Source organism: Notechis scutatus, chromosome 1, assembly GCF_049901735.1.
Source record: "Notechis scutatus isolate UNSWTSFEM ecotype Mainland chromosome 1, rNotScu1.2, whole genome shotgun sequence".
NCBI classification, from domain to species: domain Eukaryota; kingdom Metazoa; phylum Chordata; class Lepidosauria; order Squamata; family Elapidae; genus Notechis; species Notechis scutatus.
The window spans coordinates 173,542,081-173,568,492 of NC_142009.1; the positions used below are offsets into that span (position 1 = coordinate 173,542,081).

A 26,412-nucleotide genomic window follows, 5' to 3' on the forward strand; every position below is an offset into this window, starting at 1 on the left:
GCTTCTCATCCAAGAAGCTTCTTCAGCTCTGACTGGATGGTGGGAAATTCCTCACCATCCAGTTGCTGGAGAAAACATCTCAAAAAACAGAAAGCCCAATTCCTCTTGAAAAAAAGGACCCTTTGTCAAATTATAATTAAAATACTATTCGTTAGTACCTTAAATATCAGGAACCCAAGGTTCTGCGCTGATTTTTTTTAATGAACTGGCTCCTATATTTCCTTGGAGGCCCATTTGAGGATGTAGAACCACTTATCTAGAACTGTTGTCATTTTGTTTGGCAACTGTTGTACTGTGTACTTAAAACACTGAAGTGATCTTCAATGAAAAAGAGCTGAATTTTAGAGATGCCTTTTGGCTTCAGATCTGAAGTGCTATACATCTCTAAAATTCAGCTCTGTTGGTGTTGGTGCTTCTGTAATCCACATGTTCATGGGATTGTTCATGGCACTTACTGGGCACACCCAGAAAAGGACAGTTTCTTCAAGGTGCGCACATGGCCCCAGACTTGCTCCAATCTCCGATTTGACTCTAAATCCAAAATTCGGCACATCCCTACTTTATTCCTGGAATGTGACTCTGTGTATGAGATTCTGCCTATTTTCTAGAGGATATATGTAAGAATATTTCAAAATATATAGCAAATCAAGACTTCTGTTATTTCTTTCCTGATACAATTTTTATTGGCTTGAGATTGGCCTCTTTGTGTCCTCCTTTGCCAGTCTTTGCAACAATGTATCATTAGTTATCCATCAATTCTTTGTTGAAGTCTTATCTCTCTGCTCTGAAACTCTGCATTGTAATTTATCATTTCACTATATTTCCTCCTCACCCTAATGCAACTGTTCAGATGTTCAATTTGCAACTATACATGTACAATTTACAATGTACAGTCCATATCTGCTGTGGATTAGAGGAAACATTTTCCCATTGAACAGGGGAAACAGAACTACTATGTTCTGTCTTTTATATGGCTTTAGTTCTGGGTTTCATTAACTTCTTGCAAGAGAGTTGGAACTTAGGCAAAATCTACAATCAAGGCTTCTGCAAAATGCATCTTCCCTGCCTCTATAAACATTAAATAAATATAGCAGAATATCCACTGTATTTAATAGCTGAAGGACATATTAATTTATTTATTGTGGTAATAATAAAAAAGATCTCGTTTAACCCACAAAGGTTGCTCCTGGGCTTGGAGATATATTGCTGAGTATCAATGATTCTGCAGTCTACTCCTTCCCAATGAAGGAAACCTAGTTAGACCATATCTGATATCCTTCAGCTCTAGAAAAGAAGCCTTGCTTAAGAAATGTGCTGATCATACAAATCATTTTTTACATATGCAATGAATGGCGGATGGAGAAAGTGCATGCCTCTTCATCTTCTTAAACATCAAATAGCTTTGAGAAGACAACAGGCATTCCTGTTCAAAGCACAGCAAAGAATTAATGAAAACAAGAGAGTTCTTTTTGAACTCACCAATCTTTTCTCTCTATGTCCCCAGCAATCTACATTATTGCATGTCTGAACTCTGCTTTGATGATACAAAAGGTTCTTTAGGCACAGGGAAGATCAATTTTTTCCTGAGAGTATAAGCTGGTTGGGGCATTTGTTTTTCACCTTGACCATCTGCACGTTTGCCCACTTCTTCATTGACTTCTGTAAGAATGGATAATATGTCTTCACCTCTAAAGAGAAGAAAACGAACATCAACGAAATATCAATTCTTGCTTTGCGCTTACTTCCCTTTATATTATCACTGGACTATAAACTAACATAATTGAACATCAGGAAGCACAAAATCAACTGTATGTTTAAGCCTGGAGACAAATTATTTAGTATGTTAGAAATTCCTTAGAGCCCCAGCTTCTACGCAATCAAGAATTTATACTGTTTGTCTCCCCTCTACCTATTTGGCACAAAGATTACCAGAGCCAGGATGGTGTCGTGGTTAAGATGTTGGAGAAGACTGGGAGACCCAGGCTGAGGCTACTGTAGTTCCTTGGACTAGTCACATTTTCCCAGCTCACTCTCCCTCACAGGATTATGATGGAAGGGAAATTCCTAACTTAGGCAAGCCTGTGCTAGCAAGATTTTGAGCCGGTGCGTGAAGCCTATGAAAAAAACGATCGAAAATTGTGTGAAATCCATTTGGAATGGGCTAAGTGGCCTACATACAAATCTATACTTGGTAGTTCATTCAGAACAGTCACATTAAACAGAAGACTTCTACCTAACATGAATCCTACCTTGGCACCAGGAGCTGCAATTTACTGCAAAGAGCCTGAATGTACCAAGTCCCTTCATGTACATGCCGGTAAGAGAGATAGCCATCTACAGTGGCCATGCCAAGCAGGAAATCTGCTTCATCTGGAATACTTGAGGTCAGCTGCCGGGAAGACACAGATCCCGAACTTTGTGCATCTGGTTCAAATGAGGTAGCATGGCCGGTGTCTTCTTCAAGGAGGACTGGCTGCTGTGTCTTTTCACCTTGACAGGCCTGGATGAAGAATAGCTTAGGTTTCTGAGCCAACAATGGGCAATTGTTGGCTTTGAAGTATGATGTGATGGTACGGATTGGAATCAGACATTCATCTGTCCCAAAAATTTGCCCAGACTTTCCATGAGATAGAATACAGCATACCAGACAGTCACCGTCTTTCCAATCCTTAGAAGACTGCCAGAACCGTAAAAGGTTTTGAATTTCTGTGGAAGTCTGGTCGTCATACTTTTTCACTTTGAATCCAAGCCAAGTGAACACGTGTTTCAACTCCACTGTTACAAAGAAATAAGGCAAAGAGTTTAATACAAAACAATGTCAGTGAATGTGCCATTTACATGGATCTAAATTACACAGAAAAGATATGCCAACGGTTTCTATTCCTGCATTTTTAGGATAAAACAGATTTGAAAATTAGTAACAAAATGGTCTTTCTTGATAATCTACTAAGCCTATGTCTGTGACCTGTTTACTTCTTCTAATGTGTTATAAATGCAGAAAATGAATAATGATCCATATTGGAATTTAACAGGAGAGCCTATTACCCCATTTCAATAGGCTGATAGAATTTGCAGAGGAGCTTTGGAATTGCAAACACCAGCATGGTCCCTTACATCTCTGACCTTTCTTCATTGAGCAGGAAGTACTTAAAAAAGTAGACAGCCATGTGAAAAAAATGTACAAACTAAATGTCATCTAATGGCTATTGTCCTCTCTTAATCATACAGCAGACATTTTGCTTATGCTCAACATTAGGAGCAAGTAATCTTCTCTTATCAACCATTCAAAGTTACAGCAGTGCTGAACAAGGAGACTTACATCCCTATGGTCATGTGATTAGGATTTGAGCACTTGGCAATCAATTTACACTTATGACAGTCGCAATGTCCCTTAGTCATATAATTGACTAAATGTGTTTCAAAGTTGACAAGATGTCACAAGTTGTAGTCACATGACATTGTGTTTAATGACTTGTGATGATTCGCTTAACAACCACAGCTGGAACCAACAAACTAAGTCAGGAAGTCATTTAATTTTTCACTTAATAACCACATCATTTAGTGACAGAGCTGCTGGTCACAATTACGATTGGTGAGTCAGGGTTATCTGTACTATCTTATCTGAGAAAGTTGATTTCGCAAGGTTAATGGAAGCTGCAGTGTGAATGTTCCAATCCACGAAAACTGAAACTTATTTCTATTTGCACACGTCAATTCTACTTACTTTCATTAAACTAATTGTCTCTAGTGATAAAACCCTAGCCTGGCACCTTCTGTGGAATAAAGTGGGAGATTAAAAAAAAATCTAGACGCAGGCAGCAACAATAACTAAAATAACTATTTTACAGCTTGAAACCACATAAAAGGTACACATTAGTAATTATTTTCTGTTCTGTGGTGCGAAAGCACTTTATAGAAAGATATGGAAGCAATTTAAGAAAAGGGAGGGTATCCCAATATAAGCACTTATTTAAGCCACTTACTGGCATCTTTATCAGATCCTTTCCTTTTTCTGAGATCACCTTCAAAATTGACATTGTTAATAATAAGACAATATCCTCTGCACTCCCCATCCATTTTATACTGAGATAACATCTGCAGAATGAAGGACAGGAGAGTATCAGACTTTGGTTTGTAAGAGCTTGATAACATTAGCATTACCAAAAGCGATTGTGGAGGGCACAGGGGATACCTTTGAAGGACAGGAGGGACAGCTTCTTAGCAAGACTGACCAGCATAGCCTGTGTCCATTCCAGGAAACTAATGTGAGAAAACCTCAAAGAGGCCTCTCCCTCATTTGCTCAAAGATAAAGGGAGGGAAGGGAGAAGCACATTCAGCCCAGCAAGATTCTGTTCCAACGAAAGAGTTTTAGATTTATATGGCATTGCTCTCTTGATCTGAACTACCTTATAGGGTTGATGGCTATAGACTCATTTAAATATAAATGAATTTCAGTTATTTTGCAACAGTGTTTGGAATCCTAACAAAATATTCTTTGATTGAGACAGTCTGGTCTATGCAAACTTCATTCCTCAATTGTTGGAAAACCAACTAGGATTTAACAGCAATCCTGCTAAGTCACACCAAAGATCTTTCTCGTCCAATATATCTTAATATTGGTGACTTTCCATTGTCTGCTGTTAATTGCAGGCTTTGCACTCCAATATTTGTCACAAACATCTAGCGCACAAAATTCATTGCCTTTAAAATCAACATCACTATTACAACCTGAAAACTGGACGTTATTTTGTGTGTGAAGGACAAACCATCTGAGCCATCCAGATCAGTTCTCTAATAAATCTGGCTTCCTTTGATTGCTTCTAGAAATAAGGCCTGAGCTGAAAAACAACTACACTGGTGTCAGGTCCTCAGATGAAGCAAATGAACAAAAATGCAACAAGGTGGGGAGAGCAACAGATTGTCAACTGTCCAGTTGAAGAATATAGAAAAAGAAACTTCTGGGACTGTCGTGGTTCACTGGCAGCCTGTGAAGACGGCAGCAGAACAGTGGACAGTGGGGAAGAAAGGAGATCAGTCCGGGAGTCTGGAGAGGACTCGGATGAGGGTCCTGCGTCTGATGCAGAGATGGGGCCAGGACCATCCGGGAGTGGGGTGCAGCCTCTGGAGCGTGGCAGCAGCAAGGCAGAGGACCCAGGGAGCCTGTTCCAGTACGTGAGCGCGCAGAGCTGCTAGAAGGTGAGAGCAGCTGAAACAAAGGGCGACTTGCAAGTAAGGCTGGGAGGTGATTGCCCCTCCCATAAGGTATAAAGGACAGGCTAAGATGACAAAACCTTTGCAGGAAGCAATGGTTCGTTCGGTTCAGATTCATTCTTGAAGCTCTTTGTATTTGGTTGGTTTGTTTTAGTTTATTTGACACTTCTGTATTTGGCAGCACTTCCCAGAAAAGAAAGGTGGGTGCTTATCTCAAGGGACTGTTTGAGATTCATTACTGGCTGGGAATGAAAATAATTCCCAGCGCTGCAATAAAACAAGACTTGTTTTTAAAATAAGTGTGTGCGTAATTATGGTCTTGGAAGCCTTGGTAAGAACAGGGACATTATTCTTCCAAGAGTATAAACTTTACTGAATAAATTCACATTGGCACAGAAGAAGCGAAACCAGCTCTGGGCTTCCTGCACAAATGCACGCATAGTTCCTTCCCCTTGGGCCATCCATTATGTCCACCAATCACTTCTATTCATTTTGTTATGAGAACCAGACAACCACGCTGTGCTACCTGCTCTGGGTGTCCCGGGTGTGTGGAAGCAATGTCTCATGGGAACCAACGATGCTTGGAGGCCATTCCTCCCACCCTTGCATTCCAATCCACCACCACCCTATTCAAGCTGCGAGTGAAGAGGAATATAGGTGAACGTTGGAGTCAGTCTTGACACAGATGGTCTGTTGATGTTGTATTATAATTCTCACGAACCCTGGCTATTAGACTTGCTTGCTGGATCTAATGAGGATTGAAGGTCAATATAGTATCTGAAGGGCTCCATGTCCACCATGTTGTAAAAGGACTTTTAAAAGTTAAGAATTGGCCAACATAAAATATACTAAACAGCTAGATTTGGGATAAATATAACTCCAATACATATACTGATTGATTGGGATAATCCAGAAACAATTCAGAAGATACAAACCACAGCATTCGTATCCCTGGCAGTTTGTTGCAACCCCTGTCCCAAGGAATCAAACACAGGTTCTGCCTTGAGATCTAAAAAAAATTACAAAGAAATAAGTAGATTTAAAAGATTGCTCTTATCTCAATCTAATCATTTGAGAGTAGAATACTGCAGACAATAGAGGTAGTCCTTGAGTTGTGATCTGCCTTGCTGACTTTCTCATTGACTCCTCTGCTAGCTTGTTGAAAGCTAGCTTGTTGAAAGCTAGCAGAGGAGGTCTGTAACGATGACTATGTGACTACAGGATTCTGCAGCCAGTCATAAGTGCAAGCTACTTGCTAAGCATGCAAATTTTGTTCATGGGATTGCACTGGTGCTGCAGTGGCTAAAACTTCCAGGGCTAACTGGTACAGGTAGTCCTTGACTTACAACCGGTCACTTAGCAAGTGTTTTAAATTATAAAAGACCTTCCCCCAAAAGCTGCTTACAACCCGGTTTTGAAGTTAAGGTTGCTGCAGCACCACCAGTCACTTTCCCCAAACCGCAACCTCAGGTCTTGGGCCTCTCTCTCCCCGCCAAATCCTTCCTCTCTATCTCCCACTTATCGTTTGAAGATATCCAACTTCAGGACCTCACATTGGGGAAGAAGGATCTCCCTCGGTGTTCCTGGGCCATGCAGCTGTGTGCTGGAAGGGATCACGTTATTTCAGCATGGCCACAGCACTTTCCACAATACAGACTGCAATAGGAAAGTACAGCAGATCACTTTGTTGGTGGGCTGCACAGTCACATCACATAAGCAATCTCTTTTTCACAAGGAATTGTGACCACGCTTGAAATGATGGCTGCTTCTGGGATACAGTCGCGCAGACCAGGGACTTTGTAAGTAATGGAATGTTTTCCCTCCTTTCTCATGAGGTCTGGTGCTTTGGAGATCCTAAATCATCTGGATTCTTTTTAATCCGTCGATGGAGCGACTCCATGCTGGAATGCCCCTTTACTCCCCCCTCTCCTTTAGCTGTCAATTCTACCACATTAACAGATATAAGAATTCTGCTACTTTTCATGACTTTTGCCAGGTAAGGGAATGTTTAACTGACTTTAACTTTCATTCCTATAAAGCGTCAACAATTTCTTCCTCGACTCAAATCATAATAGACTTTATAGTACTTTATAGTACTCTGTCTCACCCTTATCCTTAATTTTTAGAGTTAGTCTGTCCATCTCTGCACTAATAATTTCCTTACTATTTCGCTTTCGATAGGGGTGTCTTCATTCTTCCAGTTTTAGGCATACACCAATCTCCCAGATGTTATTAGGTGCAACATTAAATATATTGTTCCTTTACTATATTTCTCATCTATAATTCCCAACAGGAAGATTTCTGGTCTAAATTCTATTTTTTGGCTTAACTCTCTCTTCCATCCCTACCTTTATCTGCCACCAATACTCTTTTGCTTTTGCACATTTCCACCACATGTGATAGTAGGTCCCTATTACCATGCTGCATTTCCAACATTGCATGGTGATACATTTTTATTTATTTTAGCTAGTCTTGTTGGAGGGAGGTGCCATCTGTAAAACATTTGACCACTGCCACATCCCCATGGTTATGTGATCAAAATACAAATGCTTGGCAACTGGTTCATATTTATCACAGTTGCAGAGTCCTGGGGTCATGTGATCACCCTTTGTGATCCTCTTTCAAGCAAAGTCAATGGGGGAACCAGACACTTAGCAATCATGTTACTAACTTAAGAACTGTGGCAAAAAAGGTTGTAAAATGGGGCAAAACTCACTTAACAACTATCTCAACTTAACAAATGACCGCAAAGTACTGCAAGTGGCCAAAAATGCAAGGTGGCTGCCAAGGGCACAAATGCAAAACCATTGGGAGGGATGTCAGAATTTTGAATCCTGTTCACCCTTTTTAGAGGTCCATCAAGGAGCACCTATTAATGGCACTTTTCCCTGTTTCATCTAACATAATTTCACCCAACATCATTCATCCCTGAAGTGAGATTGGCCCCATCTGTGTCTGTGGGCTTGGGGATGATGGTGAGATGCCTCTATTGTACTTAATGTCAAGAGGGTCTCTCCTAGTCTTTTTAATTAATATTTTCTTAATGATTTTACTAAATAAATTTTTCTATTATGGTATAATTTTAAAATTTGTTTTTTACAGTCTGTGGTGTTTTTGTATGCTACCCAGAGTCACGCATGTGAGACGGGTTGCTCTATCAATGTGATGATTGAATAAATGAACAACTTCACAAAATAATAGAAATGTTACATGTTTTATCCAAACAATCCTCAAGATGCCTTAAGAAAGACTAATTGGAGAAATTCAGCATCGATCAGCTTAGGAGATTCATCAGGCTACAAGGGGGAAGACAGCAAAAGCCAACTAGGTCAGGCCACAAGAGCAGCCAGGTGGGGACAGGATGCTGCATGAAAGAGAAAGAAAAGTGAGGTTCCTTTCTTGCCATCACTTTTCCTTCCATCTCTTCTCCTGGCAATGATATTCCATCCAGGCAGATGCAGCTCTTAAGCATCTTGGCTATAGAAACACCTCCTCTACCCTCTCAATTAGTACTACTCCTAAAGATTTTTTTTTACTTCACATAAAGGTACTTTTTTTTGTATCAATCAGAAAATTTTAATGGGAACTTTAATTACAGATCAATGTTTCTTTTGCATAGGCTTGGAAGTACTCCAAAGCCACTTAGGAAATCCACAGTCAATTGGAATTGCAGGTTAGCTGGTATATTTGAAATTGAGGGTAAACCACAAAATGGTCCCAAGTCACACACTAAATATATTTTTGTGTTAAATAAATATACTCCTGCCTATTTATTACATGATACAGAACATAGGGAGGAATGGGATGAAGCCCAAGCCTTTCCCTTGCCTCCTTTTACTTTCTCTGTTTCTGTTTGCTCTTTTTCTCCTGAAATATGAAAAGTGAGTCTACATAAGAAAGACATCTCTAGCAGATACAGAGCACAGGGTTTAAGGAAGAAAAGGGAAGGCAATGAAAGAGGTTATGTTCCACATTTGCCACCTGCCTCCCCCTTCAAAGAGCATACTTAGTAAACCCATGTTTGCTTGACACTTAAGTCTTAATCTAGTACCACGAATGATGACTGGCACAGAATGATGACCACAAATATTTGATAAGCAATATTTTTCAAAATTAGACACCTTTTGCTTGTTTGTACATATGTATTTTCTTCAGGAGATGAGGTGCTATTTTCTGGCAGATACGTTCAATAACGCTCAGGTCAGACTCCAGTAGAAGGCCTTTTTTCTCCAGGGAAGTCAGCAACTCCAAAGCTGTCTGGGAAAGAAAAATCAATACAGTAGTTATAATTTAAATGTGCTTCCCATACTGTGTTGAGTAACCAAGTCTTTCCACATCTTCAATCGAGTTCTGTCAGCAACATAAGAACAACTTCCAATGTTTCATCAACAAATTGAGAATCTTCTAAACTGCATAGGGCAAAGTCAATCTCTAGGACTGGGCAAACATAGATTTTCTGGACATGTAAAATGAATTTCAGAAAATTTCTACCTTCCATGTTTTCCTCAAAACATGTGTACCTTCAGGGAAAAGGCTATGTTAAGGCCACCTCATGATCAGGACTAAGGACTTCCTGCTCTTGACAACACAACTATAGCACTCTTTCCTTAGGGAAGTGGATTTGATGTTAAACTCATTTAACTTATTAGGATTTTTTAAAAATAATTCCTGCTTCATTTAGATTTTTGGCAGGCATTTTTAAATATGTTTTATGTTTCTTGCTTTATTAGTCTTTGGTTCTACTCACCTTAATGGGTTGCTTCTTTGGGAGGTGGATCTTCAGAAGAAACGCAGCATTCTCCACATTATCCTTTGTGAGGTCTTGTGTTATTTTATACAGCAACTGTCTGGGTGACAAGGCTAAACATGTAAGCTAATTCTTTTTATATAAGATTATAAGATATTCATCCTTAGCACCTTGCCTACCATCTCAATTTAAGCTTCTGAAATTTTGGACAATGAACTCTGATGGCAAATATTTAGATATACAGAATCAAAATAAATGATGAAAGTGCTTGGTACCCATTCAGAAGAGAAAATAATCAATGTGGAAGTTACATTTTGGTTTGGAAAACTCACCGATAACCAGATACCTTTCCTCTCTTAGGCAGTTCTTCTTGAACAATCACTTTAGTATAACCAAGTTTCGGGAGCAGAGAGTTACACCCGATAATGTAGAGAAGCTCTGCTATGAGAAAAGTATCATCCTTATTAATTAAGTCCTCATTGATGAGAAACTGGAAAATATCCAGGGCTGATTTCACTGTTTCCAGATTCTTTAATGAGATGAAATCAGAACAGAGAAATTTCAGATCTTCTACATCGTCCTTCCCTAAGTTTTCATCAATCGATAGTAGCTGCTGGTGAAATACCACATTGTCGTTGTCAGCCATGAAGAAAAGTTTTCTTAGGAGCTAAAATCTCTAAAAAGGGAGGGAAAAAAATAATGCTAAGCATTTAGAAGGTAGTGGAAAAAGAAAAAAACCTACCTGGAAGATTCTCTCCCAATCAACTGAAAGGAAATATTTTTGCACAAAACAATTACTGTAATAACAGCAGTTATAGGAAAAATATCAATATAAAATGAAGTTAAATAATTTGGCCAATGATCACTCTGGGGGGAGAGGACAGATAAGCCACAGATAAACTTTTGTAATGTGGTAATATTACCAAAAGCTAGAACTTTTTTTTTTTTTTGGTTTTGCCATGCATTCATATAAACACACTAAAGAAGTCAAATATATCAACTGTTCCATGATCAGACCTTTCCTTCTACCGTATTTCACTGAAACAGAGTTTGGCATCTATTTGGTTAAAATGTTATTGTCAAAGGTAACCAATACACAATACATAACATTCTATGACATAATCCATTTATCAAAAGAGCTAAACATTAAGCAGTACTATGGCTTCAAGTCCCAGAAGGATAGGAACACCAATCCATATGAAGGCAAGAAATCAGATAAAAGTGAAAATCACAGCTCACCATGGGGGCTGGAAATGCACCACTAACCAACAGAACTTATTTAATACAGTTGTCAATCATCAGTCTAAATTTAGTAAGCAAGCAATTTCATTATTATTTTAGGAAGTAATTTTAGTAGGTGCAAGATGCAAGGTGAAACTATAAGTACTCTCTCTATAGCTTCACCTTGCATCTACTGAAATTACTAATTTAAAAGATAAATGTCTCCAGGGTATATATGTGTATCTGTCTGTCTGTGTCACACTTGCTCACCCTTCACAGCAGTAGTGCATGAGTCACCAAGTAAGGTGCTGTCCTTTCCCCAAAGCACAACATAGTGTAGCACCTATGATTTTCTAACAGATAAAAAGACTGGTAGAAAGTTACATTTTCCTGTTTGAGGTAAAGTCAGAGTTTACTCATTTGAACCTTCACAATGAATGCAGCCTCATTTAAGATCAGTTGTAAACCTCCATTCATAACAAATGCTCTTCACTTTTTTGGGGGCTTACATTTCTATTTTTTTCACCCTGATCAATTCTCCAATTTTCTGCAGGCCTCTTTACAAGACTTTGGGATAAGTAGATGGATATAATAATAAGAGCTGAAGGTTATTCATATCATACTCTAATCCAAATTCTAAACAGCACTGATTCAAGCATGGGGGATAACAGGCCATTTTCTGGAACACCATAAATTATAAGCCAAGTATCATCTGAGAGTAGTCCTTCAGGAGGAAGCAAGGGATTTTATATCATTGTACTTCCAACACTCTGTCCTACCTTATCACAAAAACAGGGCCTGGAGAATTCTTAAGTGAGAGAAATTCATCATTTTCTATACAAAAATACGAAATTTGTAATTTACAGTTGAAGTTAGATCACATGGCAACCGTGGCCATCAACGTCCCTCATCCATTTTCTTTGGGGCTTTCCAGACTTCCTGACCATCTCTTTTTTATTTTCCTAACACACAAGTTCCTTTGAGCAATGAAATCAAGGTAGCTGTTCAGATAACAAAAATACACCGAATCTCCTTGAATTTGTCCAGTTGATGCGCCGGCACCCTAAAACCACAGAAGGAAACTTCTCCCCTCCCGAGGCTGCGCCCTTATTTGGGGAAAGGCTTTTTTCAGCTTGGACTAATGAAAACGGTGGGCCTCGTTCATTAACTGCAATGGCAGCCCAGGAAGGATCCTTCCCGTTACAGGGCCAATGCCTTTACTTTCATTTCTTTCTCTCCCCTCCACCCACAACCCCACTTTATCACAACAGCCACTCCCTTTCCCGAAACGCCACTGCCATTTTAAGAACTTTCTGCCCGTGTTTCCTCCGCAACGCGCACGATTTAACTGATTTCCGTGCGCCTTTTCTGCAGCCCGAGCAAAACTTTTCCAAAGTTCGTGCAGCAACTTTGCCACTTGTTCGGCTTTCGCCTGGGCGGAATTTTTTTTTTTTGGGGGGGGGGGGGGGGGCAGTCAAGGTTGGAAAATATCAAGGTTGGAAAATATAGATCTCGCCAATAGCGAGATCCAGGAAAACGGAGCCCCCCCCCCCGGCTTATTAAGACCCCCAAACTTGCTTACTACCTCGATTCCGGCTCCCGAAAAAAATCGCTGGAGTTGAGATGTAGGGATAGTAGCTATGGCGAAGCGATAGTTTAAAACGCACCAAAACTTCCAAGTCCTTTTCCCGAATTCATTCATTAGAAACAGCCGGGATTACTAAAGCGCGCAGGGAACGCTCTGATACCGACGGATACTGTGCGATCAAGCGATCGGAGAAGACCCGTCCGAGCAACGTAGAGCGAGTTTCTCAAACAAACAAACAAAAAAAGCTCACGAAATTCTGATCACGAAGTTCGTGTGTTTTGAATTTCCGGCTTGAGATTTTACAGGATTTACGTAGTTATTGCTCCTCCCCTCGCAGCGACCTGGCGGGAAAGAAGCTCCCCGTTTGTGGTGGTGGTGGCGCCTTACAGCGCCGGCTACACGCTGCCCCCCCCCCCAATGGTTTACCCGAGACCTGGTCCGCGGGTTTAAAGTAGTTTTAGCGAGGCCAGACGTCCTTCCCCTCCCTTCCCTTTTCCACGGTTTTAAAGGGGGGTGCAACTATAAAGAAGGAAGCCACCTCCACGGCATTTTTCTCGTCTTCCGGCTAGTTGCGCCACACACATTTCATGTGGGAAGGAGTCCACTTGCAGTCTTTAAGGGGTGAGGGGAGTGAAAAGGAGGTATTGGAGGCGACTGAAGTGGGGGGGGGGAGCCCTCGTGTGGCCGAAATCTGCGCGCTCCTCATGGGCGCGGAAAGTGGCGTGGATCCCCTCCTTTTTTGCCTGAAAAGTGGGAGGGGTGGGGGTGGGGGGGACGGGCAGAAATCGACTTCTATCGTTGCAGGGCCCTATTTCCACTCTTGATTTCTGAGTGCTTTTTTGAAAAAAGAAAACTCCCCGGAGGGCTTTCCACTCCCCCATCCAACTGATTAAAATCCTCTCCCCCTTTAAGATCCATGTGATCTTTCCAGATCAAAATATTTTAATACTATTTACCCCGAGATTAGATACTGATAGTTTTTGTAGTACTGAATTAGGAAGAAATATGACCAAGGTAGTAGAATAGGTGCTACCCCATTAGGTGATAAAATTAAACTTCCCCTTTGCTTTCAAACTCTACTCTTTTTAAAAAACCTTATCTTGACTCCAGGCTGAAAAGGAATGAAGTGAGCAAAGAAACAAAACCTTCCTGCATCTTTTTGCCCTGAACTAAAAAAATAAGTTATCTATAAAAGTTGTGTAACAAAATGAAGGAACTGGGTCTTTGCAACCTTTAGCTCTCCTGACTACCTGTAGAGTCCAGCCAAGCAGCTAAAGCTTGCCAAGAGAGTGGCCTCCATTTTGTCACACAACTTTTAGACTTAAAAGTTTGTTTTTTTAGAGATTAATCACCCCCACCCCCTCTGTAATTCAGGAGAAAAGGCTGCAGGAAAGGTTTTATTTCTTTGCTCCCTTCATTTCTCTTCTCTTCAGCTTGGTGTCAGGAAGGTTTTTACCTTCATCTAAATAATTTATGAGGATGCATACTTCCCACCATGGATGGTATGTATCCATTGAGGGCTACATGTTGACTGTGGTCAGCCACACACAACCAACGAATCCATCTGGTGGTGATGCTATCATCTTTCTGACTTACGTACTACTTTATGGTCTACTTTTTCAGATGTCTTACTTAAGTCCAAGTAAATTATGTCCACCACATTTCACTGGTCCACTGATTTAGTCAAAAATATTGCATTTTGGCTTCTGGTTATAACTTTGCTTGCTTCTAGGTGTTTGCAGATTAATTGTAGATATCTTTTACAGAATTCTCCCAAATATTGATGTCAGGCTGATGGTCTATAGCAGGGGTCCCCAACCACCGGGCCGCGGACCGGTACCGGGCCGTGGAGCACTCTTTACCGGGCCGCAAAGAAAAAAAAAAAAAAAAAATGGCGGCTTTCTTCGCCTTCGGTGAATGCTGCTGGGATCGGGGATCAAGGACACAAATGAAAGAAGGGGAGGGAGGAAGCAACCGAAGCCTGTCCTGCTCTCTGGCTCAGCTCTCTCAGTCGCTTTCTCGCTCCTCCACCAGCACAGGAAGAAACTGCTTCAAAGAAGCTGGGGGGGTGGCTTTCCTGTCGCCGCAGCTTCCCGAGCGCCCGTTCACCCCCCGCCCGCCCGCTCGCTCGCGGTTCAATCCACAGTGCTCCGTTCTGCCTGCCTGCCTGTCTGGTTGTTTGGGAGCAGCTTCGGCTGAGAATAATAACTATTCGCCTCTTTTATCAGCGAAGCTGCTCCGAACGAAGAAGGCAGGCAGGCAGGCAGGCAGAACGGAGCACTGTGGATTGAACCGCGAGCAGGCGGGCGGGTGGGGTGAAACGGGCGCTTCGGGAAGCTGTGGCGACAGGAAAAGCCACCACCCCCCGGCTTCTTGGGCTGCTGGAGGAGCGACAGAGCGACTGAGAGAGGAACGAGGCAGACACCTGAGGGAGGGAGGGAGGGAGACACCTGAGGGATGGGGCTGAGGGAGGCAGGGCCGAGGCGCTCCCTGAACTTGGTGGTTTGCTGGCAGACGTTTATTACCCGACTAGGTAACAACATCAGATGTTACCTAGTCAGGTAATGAAACGTCTGCAAGCAAACTACCAAACTCGATTCCCCCGGTCCTTGAAAAATGTTTCTGCTTGAAACCGGTCCCTGGTACAAAAAAGGTTGGGGACCACTGGTCTATAGTTTCCTGAGTCCATTTCCCCCCCTTTTTCCCTTTTTCATGATAGGAACCAAGTCACTCTATTCCAGTCCCCTGGTAGTTTCCTGGTGCTCCAGGATCTTTGGAAGATATAATACAGTGGTTCCGAGATCACATCTGCCAGCTCCTTCAAAATCTTGGGATGTAATCCATCTGGACCTGGAGATTTTCACTCATCTAGGGTAGGTAGGTGTTCTCTTTATCATTTTCTTGCCCATTTTGATCTGTATTCCTAATCTGTCTTTTAACAGTACTGTTTTTGATTGGCTGGACTTTTTTTTTTTTTCAATTCAAAACTCAAGCTTGTTTTTGATCACTGATCAGAATAGACTGTACTAACTTTACAAATCCTAACTTTGTTCACAAGAAACCATCATTTATGGTTACAAAAGAGTTATTTTCTGGTTCCTCAATCTCATGGTCAGATCATTGAACTGGAGTCTGAATTGATTGTAGCCTCAGGTCCATTTGAGGGGGATCAGGGCTCAAGGCCCCCAGATTTGTAACTATCTGTTTCACCTTTTCTCCCAATAAAGAGGTATGAATGACTGTTTAGGAATATTCCCTTTGCTGGTTTGGGGCATTTCTATGCCATGTTTGTGGTTATTTCTACTATTGCTATTGATGTCCTAGGGAGGTTGTTAAGCGCTTAAGTTCTCAAAAAATCCCTTCCCATTAAAGGGAAAGTGGGTGTGCGGGGGAGGGGGTTCATCAAGATCTGAGCCTGTTAAGCAGACAATTTCGTAAGGCTATTGCCTTATTTGTCTGCACAGCTCCCCTACCTTATTACATTCTCCATAGGCTGTGTGATTAGTTTTATCAGATGTCTGTAGAAAGCCCTTCAAAATTTCAATTTTGGTGCAATTCCCTTTACAACATTATCCTTCTGTTGAGCCAAAGTCTCATTTAGTTCCACCATTTGGCTCTTTTGCAGGTGGTAATCAGCTAGCCAAACATGGTAGTCATTTTTCAGTTTTTCAAAGTCTCTTTTTAAAGAGCAGTTCTCTTGACTGTAATTGCCTGAAGAGCTTATCCATTTGGGTCAGCCCAACTCCCAATAGTACTGCTAACACTCCAAGTAAATCTTTCTGTTTCTTTCCGCTTAATTTGTACAGTTTCCCAAATTCTATCTTAATATTTCTCCCTGAATATACTGATTTCATTTTCTCCTGCAAGTCATCAGTAGGCAATCCCAACTTCTCAAGCAGTTTCTCCATCACTTCACAAAATACCAAATCCATTTCCCCTCCTCAGAATTCTCCAGTAGAGCTGTAGCCCGGGCAGTGATAAAGTATCCTTTTGTCAGTCATCCCAGATTTCCACAAAGGCATAACTGATAACTCAAATAGTAAATTTAAACTGTTTAATCTGTGTATTTCATTCTGACACCAATAAAAGTATTGCACACATTCCCAGGTTTGTTTTACGGACACTCACAGCCCTGGTCAACGGTTGGGAAATGATTAGGGTCATACTCAAACCACTTTCAATTGAACATTGAGGCACAACAGGTTCTTTGGAATACATGGAAAACCAGTGAATTTAAAGTACAGCAGAACTTTCCTGGTTACAATGCACATCTGCTATTCTTCCCCCCTGTGCATACGCATGCACACACTAATCCACACTTACCCATATCCTTCACCAGCTAGAGCAATTTAAATCTGTTTCGAAAGACTACAAAGAGTGGGCAGGCTTCAGTGGGCAGATTTCTTTGCTTTCTGAGTCACAAGACTGGCAACTACTATTGCCTTGTTAACAGTCTGGTAGCTGTTGATGGGACTTGGTGCGGGGAAAGGTTCCTTGTGCTCAGACCCAGCTTCTATCTGGTTTGGGTGACATTTTTTTCCTCTGTTCCCCCAACAACTTGGTTCTTTCTTAACTACAGGTGGTCCCCAACTTACAACAATTCATTTAGTGACCCTTTGAAGTTACAGCGGCATTGAAAAAAGTGACTTATGACCATTTTTCACGCTTGCGACTATTGCAGCATCCCATGGTCAGATGATCAAAATCCGTCAGACACTTGGCAACTGACTATTGCAGTGTGCCAGGATCACTTGATCATCTTTTGCAACCTTCTGGCCAACAAAGTCAATGGGGAAGACAGATTAACTTAACAACCGCATTGCTAACTTAACAGTTCCAGTGATTCATTTAACAACTGTGTCAAGAAATGTCATAAAATGGGACAAAATTCACTTAACTTGCTTAGCAAACAAATTTGGGCTCAAATGCAGTTGTATGTTGAGGACTGAAGGAGGCAGACAAGATTCCTGGCTTTCCTGGTCTACCCTGCTTCTTTAGCTATAGCTGCTTCAGCCGAGAGAGTCCCACAGTAACAATTTTCCAGCAACAACTAAATCATTCCCTCTCACTGGATCCTCTGCATCCATCAAATTCTTCCCTAGTACTTTAAAACAGATTGTGAGGTAACTACAGTGATATTGAAGGTAGACAAATCTATCTGAAACAACACTGGAAATTTAGTCTTAACAAAAAAGCATAGTACAAGGCTTAAAAGTAATCTACTAAAATAATAAAATCAGCAATCAAGCAATTAACAAAATAACTAGATTTAAATTTAAAAAGCAGAAATTTTCCCCAGGATACATATAAATGTATAAGATTGTGGTACAGTTCCAGCTTAAAAAGGGGATGGAAAAAACAAACTAGCGAGCTTGAAATCCCTCTAGTGGAGGAAATAATGGAGGGCCCTTAAGAACTTTGAAGGCTTTATCTGAAGAGCTGTAAAGAGAATGCAGTTAGTCTGGTAGGCAAAAACAACCCCCCTTCCCCCCAATTTTGATCAGTTCACTGTGTCATTCTAGTTCTGGGCACCTGACAAAGACTGAAATGTTTCTGACCAGCTTCCACAGAAAGGAAAAGTATAAACCAACACCAAAATATCCAAAGTATTGAAACAAATTTTAAAATGCAAATGCACAATACACATCTCAAGATATTCAGATGAAATACATACTGTTGTATTTTAGACAAAATTACTAGTATTACTAATAATGTCTTAAAAATTCTTTTATCAAGACTATGTTCTCATATAACTTCCTGCACGTTCTTTTTTTTCCTTGTCAAATCCCCAAGCATTTGCTTAAATTCAATGAGCCCCTTGTTAGAGTAGTATCATCCCTATGTCAACCAAGTTCTGCTAGTTGTCTTGACTGGGCTAGAAACAAGTTTCTGTTCCCCTATATTTCTGTGTTCATGGGATTTCTTGGTGCAGTGGATCTCAATATTCTATCCTTGTTGCTGAACTAACCACCAAAATCACATTGTCCCACTAGCTACATTTAACCATAGCCTCCCTTGTTCTCAGACACTCTTGGCTAGTAGGTGAGCTTTTATAGAGATGATGGGACTAAGAATTGCACACTGGAGGGCTGAGATTAGGGAAGACCTTCAAAACCTATGAACAAGATAATAAAGCAAGTATATATACTGGCAAAGCTCAGACGCTCCCCAATTTCTAACCTCCTTTTCAATGCCATTTCTGCAAGAAGATTCTTCCAACCAAGCACTGATACTTCTTTACTCATAGTATTACTATTACTTTTGATTATACTTGTATGCTGAGACAATTATGTTGTCTCACAATAATCCACCTTGGCTTTTATTTTAATTTATATTCATAAGCAAGGCAGAAAGTAATATAATTCTCTGAGCGAAGTTCTGAGAAAGATAATGACAAGTTATATAAATAAGGCACATATGGTGTGCAATAAGATCTTAATACATTGTAAGAACTTTCCCCCTCTATTGCTTGTTTACAAGAATTACTTGTTTAAAAGTACAAATGTTTCTGAATGCTATCACATATGCTGTACTTCACTCCAAGAGAAACTGATAAATCTCAGAAAGTCTTCACAAAGGACTTTACTTGTCAGTCAGGAAAAGTTTTTTCCTCAGGGTGTGCTTCAATAAGAGTAAGTACCGTTCTGTAGAATTAATCCTATTCCATTCATAAACTCTGTTGTTCAACTCCACAAAAATATCCAACAGAGACAGCTTTCTGCAAGGAAAAAGGAGGGAGAGAGAAAAATAAATACCTTCAGCATGAGATTACATACATTTTATAAGTAAAAGCTGCAGGTGAACAGCTCCAGATTTTGCAAACATGTCCAGTTCTACCCTTCAGCTGAAGGTTATTCAACTACTCTTAAGGCAGTGGCTCCCAACCTTTTGGGCACCAGGGACTGGTTCCATGGAGAGAACCGGAGCGATTTTCTTTCTGGGTACCAGAGTGGGCATGGTTTCACATGCTGTGAATGCATGCATTCTGTGGATGAGGCTTCACTTGTTTGTGCAGCCCATTTTCTGGCATGCTGTGGCCTGGTGCAGATTCACGGACCAGGGTTTGAGGACCTCTGCCCTAAGGCACACTCGGACTATGTGCAGTATTTGGGATGTTTGAGCATGCAGAGATGCAAACATAGCACCTCCTTGCATGTAAATATGTTTAGGAGAACTTGAGGCTTTGTGTTTTGCATGGCTTCTCCCAAGTAAGAGCCACTCCTTGTATTACCTGGAGGATGTAACAGGGTAACATTTATTCGTTGATGAATTCTTCAAGATGTTTTCCCTGCTCATGGGACAGAAAGATGTGTTTGTATTAGTGTTTCCATCACTTGTCTGGAATAGAGGCCTTATGTGTTTATTAACCATCAGAAGCCCCTCAGTTCCCTTTTATAAAGAAATGTATATGGAGGACATTGCTCAGTTAGAGGGAAACCACTACATTTCTATAGCGTATTTTTGACCTGTGTCAAAATTGTCTCACTTCTGTCACTCTTTCTGCAGGAACCAATACCAATACCAATGCTTACCTTATTGCTGCAAACCAAGCACTGTCGGAATGCTGTTTTCATATTCCTATCTATTTTCCATTCTCCCAAAGAACAGCATGGCTCCTGCATGGCTATAGTATCTGACATAAACACCTACCTCTTCTGAGGATCCATCAGAAGGCCAGCCAAAGTGGAGAGATAATAGGACGATGAGCATGGGGATCTCTCCAATACAGAGGCATCCAATGTGCAGTGGCTCCAGAAAACGTCTGCTACTTGTGGTATTGTGCATAGATTTCCATCTGCCTCTGTCAGGCTGGCATTTCCTTGCCAATTTGGGGGCTCAACATAGTTTTGGATAAAAAAGAGCTTTGGTTTTCCTAAGAGATCAGGACACCTTTCGCCAGTAAAGAAATCCTTCAGCCTTTCCAATTGAAATCCTGGAACAATATGGTCTGTGCAGAATATATGTTGATCATCTCCTCGACTGACAAGTATACAAACAAAACAATCTGCATCTTTGTGAGCTCTTAGCCTTGCTGTTTCATATAAATCATGCACCACTGCATCCATATTCAGAAACAATCGACAGTGAACTTCAAAGTGTAGTGATTTAAAGGTTTTCATCAACAAGCCTAGAGAGAAAGAAGCAGGAGCAAGAATACCACGCCAGTTAGTAGGTTAGTGAATGTAAAATTTACCTGTATGGCCCTCAAATATGAAAATAATTGGGGACAGCAAACTGTATCTTGGAATATTAAGGATACTATGGAAATACATAGGCAAGAATTTTTAGAGCTACAAGGAAAAACTCTTTGAAGATAAGGAGACTCATGAAATCTACACATCAATAGTGCAGAAAGAAAACCATTACAACAAGCTCAGGAAAAGCCCGTGTTACCCAGTGTAAGATTCTGTAAATAGCCATAATTGAGGGCTGCAGCAATCTAACATTTGGCAATAAAATTCAAGAAAACTGGTCTTATAATCAATGTCCCTAATTTGTACTTTTATCATTAACTAGCTGGATACCTGTGCTTCGCAAAGAAACTGTGATCGGGCTATGCAAGAGAAATTCGGTTCACAATCCGTTGGCTCAGTGGTGGTCAGTGATTGAAACACATACTGTAAGGGATTCCTTTCCTTCTTTCCTCCTTTCCTTTTTTTTCTTTCCTCCTTTCTTCTATCTATCTATCTATCTATCTATCTATCTATCTATCTATCTATCTATCTTCTGTTACTAAGGTAACGGAATGTGAGGCAACTGGCAGTTGGAACAGACTTCTTTTCAGATGGGGAGGGGGAGTAGAACTCCTTAGCATCAGAGCGTGTTAATTACTGCATTAAGAAATATTAATGATCTGATGGTCATTTCGAAACATGGTTTCTTAGCAAGCACCTAGTAGCCAAGAGGACCATACATGCCAAATTTCAAGTTTGTAGGCTTTACAGTTCTGGAGATTTCGTGATGCTGCGTGAGTGGTATTTCGTTTTTAAAGATAGATTTGGCTTTCTCAACATTTCTCAAAGGTTAAATATCTAGAAGAAAGGGCAAGACTACATAATTCCTCCATATCAATTTGATACCAATGAGACTGGTAGCTGTCTATCAGCAGCAGGGGATCAAGACTTAGAAGGAAAACCAAATGTTCCCATATTTCCCAGAAAAGTATATTTTGCACACCCTACTATTTATTTTTAGACATTATGCTGTTGTGATAAATTATGCATACCGAAGTGACCAAATGAATGTAGTGTAGCAATTCTGGCAGGAAGGAACAACTTGATTTCCATTGCACTTACCTGCATCATTGCCAATGCAGTCAATAATCAGGCAGACTCCTAAAGGTTTGCTTTGCATTCTGTACTTGTTACAACCCTGCAAAAATAACATCATGAATGAAGCCTCTTACTCTAAATCATCAGCACAGCACTTCCTGTCTATTTTGCATCATCTAATTAGTTTTGCCTTTGTGTGGCAGAAAACAGCAAGGAATAATGGCTTCTCAGAGCCCTTTCTAAAACATGGGCCTTGGGAGAAGCATTACATACTGGAGAGCTATGCAGTACTTCAAATTCAAAGGCAAAAAAGACAAGGGGCACGTGTAGTGTGTGTTTGCCAAACTTGAAACCAAATAAAGATGTTTCCAGAATTATACCAGCTGTAGTGAGCACACTGAGAAAAGATGCAATAGCCACCAAGTTGTTGCAAGTAGCTATTTACACATTGTTCACATTCAGCAAAAAACAATTTTCTGCCTTTGCATTTGAAGCACAACACAATTCTAACATTTTGCCTTGAACCAAGGTGTTCTGTGCTGACTGCTTCCTTTGTGTAACTCTACCTGGGCTCAATTCTATACTGATCAATACAGTACCAAGACATGTTACATGTACAAAGACACATACTTTTGTGTGTGTGTAAATACATATCTATGAATACACACACGAGATGATCAATCTTTGACTCTATAAGCAATATTCTGCCCATGGGATCCTGACACATAAAAACAGGAAGAAGAAATTTCACTAATTCTCCCAATTTTTTTTTTTTTTTAATTTGTTCTGGAAATTTGGAAGATTCTCCAGAACAACAAGAAAATTGTCAAGGAAGGAACTTTCCTGTTGATGGGACAGCTCAGAATTGCAGAATTTTTCTCCAATAATCTGTCCCAGGACAGTTTTCTCCAACCTTTGCCCTCTCAATATGAGGAAAGGTTGACTTTTTCTTCCCCAGCTGTCAATTCAATTCAGAGTGATTTGAGTCAGAAATTTTCTCACTATGAATAATTTGGGAAGTCCACAGGCAACACCCAAGTACAGTATGAAGTGTATGCAAACTTGGAATGAAGGGTTATAGATTGGACTCCAGCCACCAAATACTCACAGACTAGTATAAAAATAAATTGTCATGCAAACAAGAAGCCAATTGCAGAAGCCAGCATAAAGGGATTTATGGAGGCTGGATTTCTTATCATTAGCTTTCATGTTTTTCGGTGTTTACTGCTACTTACTGTATTCTATTTTGCATTCCAGTTTGTTTTCACTTTCCCTCTCCATAGTGGGGAACATGTTGCAATGCATTCCATTGTTTAAAAAGGCAAGGGAAATACAACTTAATTTTAACAGACCAAATAAGGCAGAAACTGAAAGTGTATTCAGTTATTTCCTAATGCTATATCACTCTTTTAATTCCTAAAATGCTTCCATACTAAACAAAAAGATGTGTACTGCTTATCATAATTTTGCACAATACCTGTACTTCTGTTTCTGGAATGGATATGTGAATCTGTTCTGCTGTAGATATAATAAAAATGCCCGTTAGTTGCATTCTGCCTACATTCTTCAGAATATGAAACCTAGTGAAAACTCATGCAAGTTTATATAAAGTAACAATCCCCTCCAAACTGTTAGTCTGCATAATGCCTTTCATTATGAACAGGAATCAAAGTTCACATATTTAAAGGACAGTAGGTTGCAAAGCTTTAGGATCACAACATTTTAACTAGCCAAACTATCCTGCCAACTCTATCATTGTCAGATGAAAATAAAACACCCAGGAAGGCACCAGTGACTGAAAGGGAGTTCATGATCTATGTCTCTTAAATGAGATTTTTAAACCATATTGAGCATATACTAGAAAAAGGTACTCTGATGGGGTAACGGGATTGTAACGGGATAGTAACAATTTATCCAAAAAAGATAGTGAGTAGAGTTGGGTTTAGAAAAAAAAACCCAGTTCAAATACTTAATTAAGGTTTTGGTTTTTTTTACAAATATTCAAAAAACACAAAATGCAAGATGTATTATTCCCAAGTAGCCAGGGATGGAATGGCTATAAAGATATAACAGGGCTTACCCTGGACAGCACAGGCTCCATTCATTACTCTTTCCTTGTTCACAGGCTGTAAAAATTAAATATCAAATCACTTTTTGTTCCTGGTGGAAAACTTTTATATTTGCCTGGTTGTGATAGCAGAAAAAGCATATTCTAGACAGGTAATTAGGAAAAAAGATCTAAAATATAAACTGCTTAATAATAATTTTGGCTTTTAAATATGATTACACAAATCCATTCAAAGTAAATCAATGGCTAATATCTCTTAAGATATGGGTGTCAAACTCGATCGTGTCACATAACATCACGTATTGCAACCTTTTTTGCCTTCGTAGAGCTGAGGTGGGCCTACATGTGATATATCCAGCCTGCGGGCCGCCAGTTTGACACCCTGCTCTAAGAACTAATGGAACAGTCTTTTTCACAGCTACCATATAGTATTTCTTAGCATCAGTTTTGTACAGCCTCCATAAGCTGATTGAAATATTTGACTAATTAGGTAAGAAATATAAGGCTAGACTGACTAGACCGTCCTCTAATCTGGCAGATCATTTTTTATTCCTTATCCTACGGCATGTTTTGCCCAGGAAGATACAGTTCATACATATCTGCTTGCTCTTTTGTAAAGGGGATATTATCTGGCCTGCACTTGAAGCACACGCTATGCAGCGCATAGCAGGGTTTCTGACTGAGGAAAAATAACTCAGAAATAAGAATCTGTTTCTGCAAACATTTTGCATCCTCCCATTAGGCTAGGACAGACCGAGTCCGACTGCTCTGAGTTTGTGATCCTCATTCTTATGGTTCTATTCACTGATAATTCCAACCCTCTCTTTTTATCCCAGTTAAGCTTTCCTACATGAAGAAGGTGCTTCTATAGCTTAGTTTCTGCCCATCCTCTTTTAGGGAAAAACAAAAAACACAAAATTGCCATTAGCTGAAAAGGAAAATCAAGCAGCACAACTATTTACTGACTCAGTGAATGGCTGGTGGAGAGGGGGTAAACCCACATACTCTCCATAGGGATAAGGTGCTGGGTTCATACAGCATTTCAGATACATTTGTTATGATCCTTTATGGGGGTGTAGAAATAGGTTATATACATTTAACAAAAAATAGTACACTGGAGTATATTGATCAAAAGTTTTGGGGATTTGGTATGAGAGTCAAACTCACAAATTTAATCTCATCACTGCAGTTTTTAGACGATTGGTTGATTTATCAATTACACCGATTTATATAGCTGCCCATCTTGCAATGGCATTTTTTTTTTACTATGGTAACTAAAAGTGCACCACAAATACCGTGTTTCTCCAACAATACGGCCTCCACCAATAGGAAGACCCAGCATGTTTTCTAGGCATAAAATCAAATTAAGCCCCTCCCCCCAAATTTAGGCCTAGTTTAAAACATGCAAAATAGGGGGAAGGGTGGGGGGACTTGCCATTTGGAGTGCCGTTGGAGCTGCCACCACCGTTTGGAGTGCCGTTGGAGCTGCTGCCGCCTTTTGGAGCTGCCTCTGCCGTTTGAAGCTGCCGCTTCCGCGTTTGGAGCACTGCCGCTGTTTGGAGCACCACCGCCACTCCAAACACAACGGCAGCTCCAAACACGGAAGCGGCAGCTCCAAACGTGACGGCGGCACTCCAAACGGCGGCGTCGGCTCCAAACGGCAGAGGCAGCTCCAAACACGGAAGCGGAGCCACCGCCGCCGTTTGGAGCTGCCGCCACCGTTTGGAGTGCCGCCGTCACGTTTGGAGCTGCCGCTTCCGTGTTTGGAGCTGCCGTCGTGTTTGGAGTGGCGGTGGTGCTCCAAACAGCGGCAGTGCTCCAAACGCGGAAGCGGCAGCTTCAAACGGCGGCGGCGGCTCCAAACGGCAGAGGCAGTTCCAAATGGCGGCAGCAGCTCCAAACGGCAGAGGATAGCTCCAAACGGCGGCAGCAGCTCCAACGGCACTCCAAACGGCAGCGGAATGGGCAGAAGGGAAAGCAACAGCGGCAGGTGCCAAAGGTCTTGGGTCTGCAGCAAAGGTGTTTGGTGGGAGTAGGGAGCTCTCTGCGCTTCGCCATGATCGCCCGTTAGGAGCGGCTGGTGGCGAGGCTGCCCACGGGGCGCTCTAGATGAGGATGAAAGGGGGAAATTAAGTTACCCCGAAAAGACGGCCTAGCCGTTTTTTCGGGGCTCAAAAAAAAATAAGGCCCGGCCTTATTATGTGAGAAACACGGTACAATCCGAAAAAGAAGAAAATGCTACTCTGGGGCATTCTGACATCTGTCCTGGTCACTCTTCTTAAAGAGTTTTTATTTTCAGCATGG

The 26,412-nt window shown here is 40.9% G+C and overlaps 1 protein-coding gene across 1 annotated transcript in view; it reads right to left on the reverse strand.

The window, feature by feature from the left end:
• Nucleotides 1-1,107: 1,107 nt before the first annotated feature.
• The window catches only part of LOC113412358 (uncharacterized), a 37,675-nt gene continuing 12,370 nt past the window's right edge, over nt 1,108-26,412 (reverse strand). The window contains exons 6-18 of the mRNA XM_087956385.1: nt 24,121-24,166; nt 23,518-23,558; nt 22,065-22,140; nt 20,419-20,896; nt 19,355-19,486; nt 10,702-10,756; nt 10,292-10,626; nt 9,960-10,059; nt 9,334-9,469; nt 6,148-6,221; nt 3,984-4,095; nt 2,250-2,775; nt 1,108-1,688 (exon numbers count right to left, since the gene is read on the reverse strand). Of these exons, the coding sequence (XP_087812511.1) occupies nt 1,514-1,688; nt 2,250-2,775; nt 3,984-4,095; nt 6,148-6,221; nt 9,334-9,469; nt 9,960-10,059; nt 10,292-10,626; nt 10,702-10,756; nt 19,355-19,486; nt 20,419-20,896; nt 22,065-22,140; nt 23,518-23,558; nt 24,121-24,166 (2,286 nt within the window). The 3' untranslated portion in view covers nt 1,108-1,513. The remainder of the gene's footprint in view (nt 1,689-2,249; nt 2,776-3,983; nt 4,096-6,147; nt 6,222-9,333; nt 9,470-9,959; nt 10,060-10,291; nt 10,627-10,701; nt 10,757-19,354; nt 19,487-20,418; nt 20,897-22,064; nt 22,141-23,517; nt 23,559-24,120; nt 24,167-26,412) is intronic.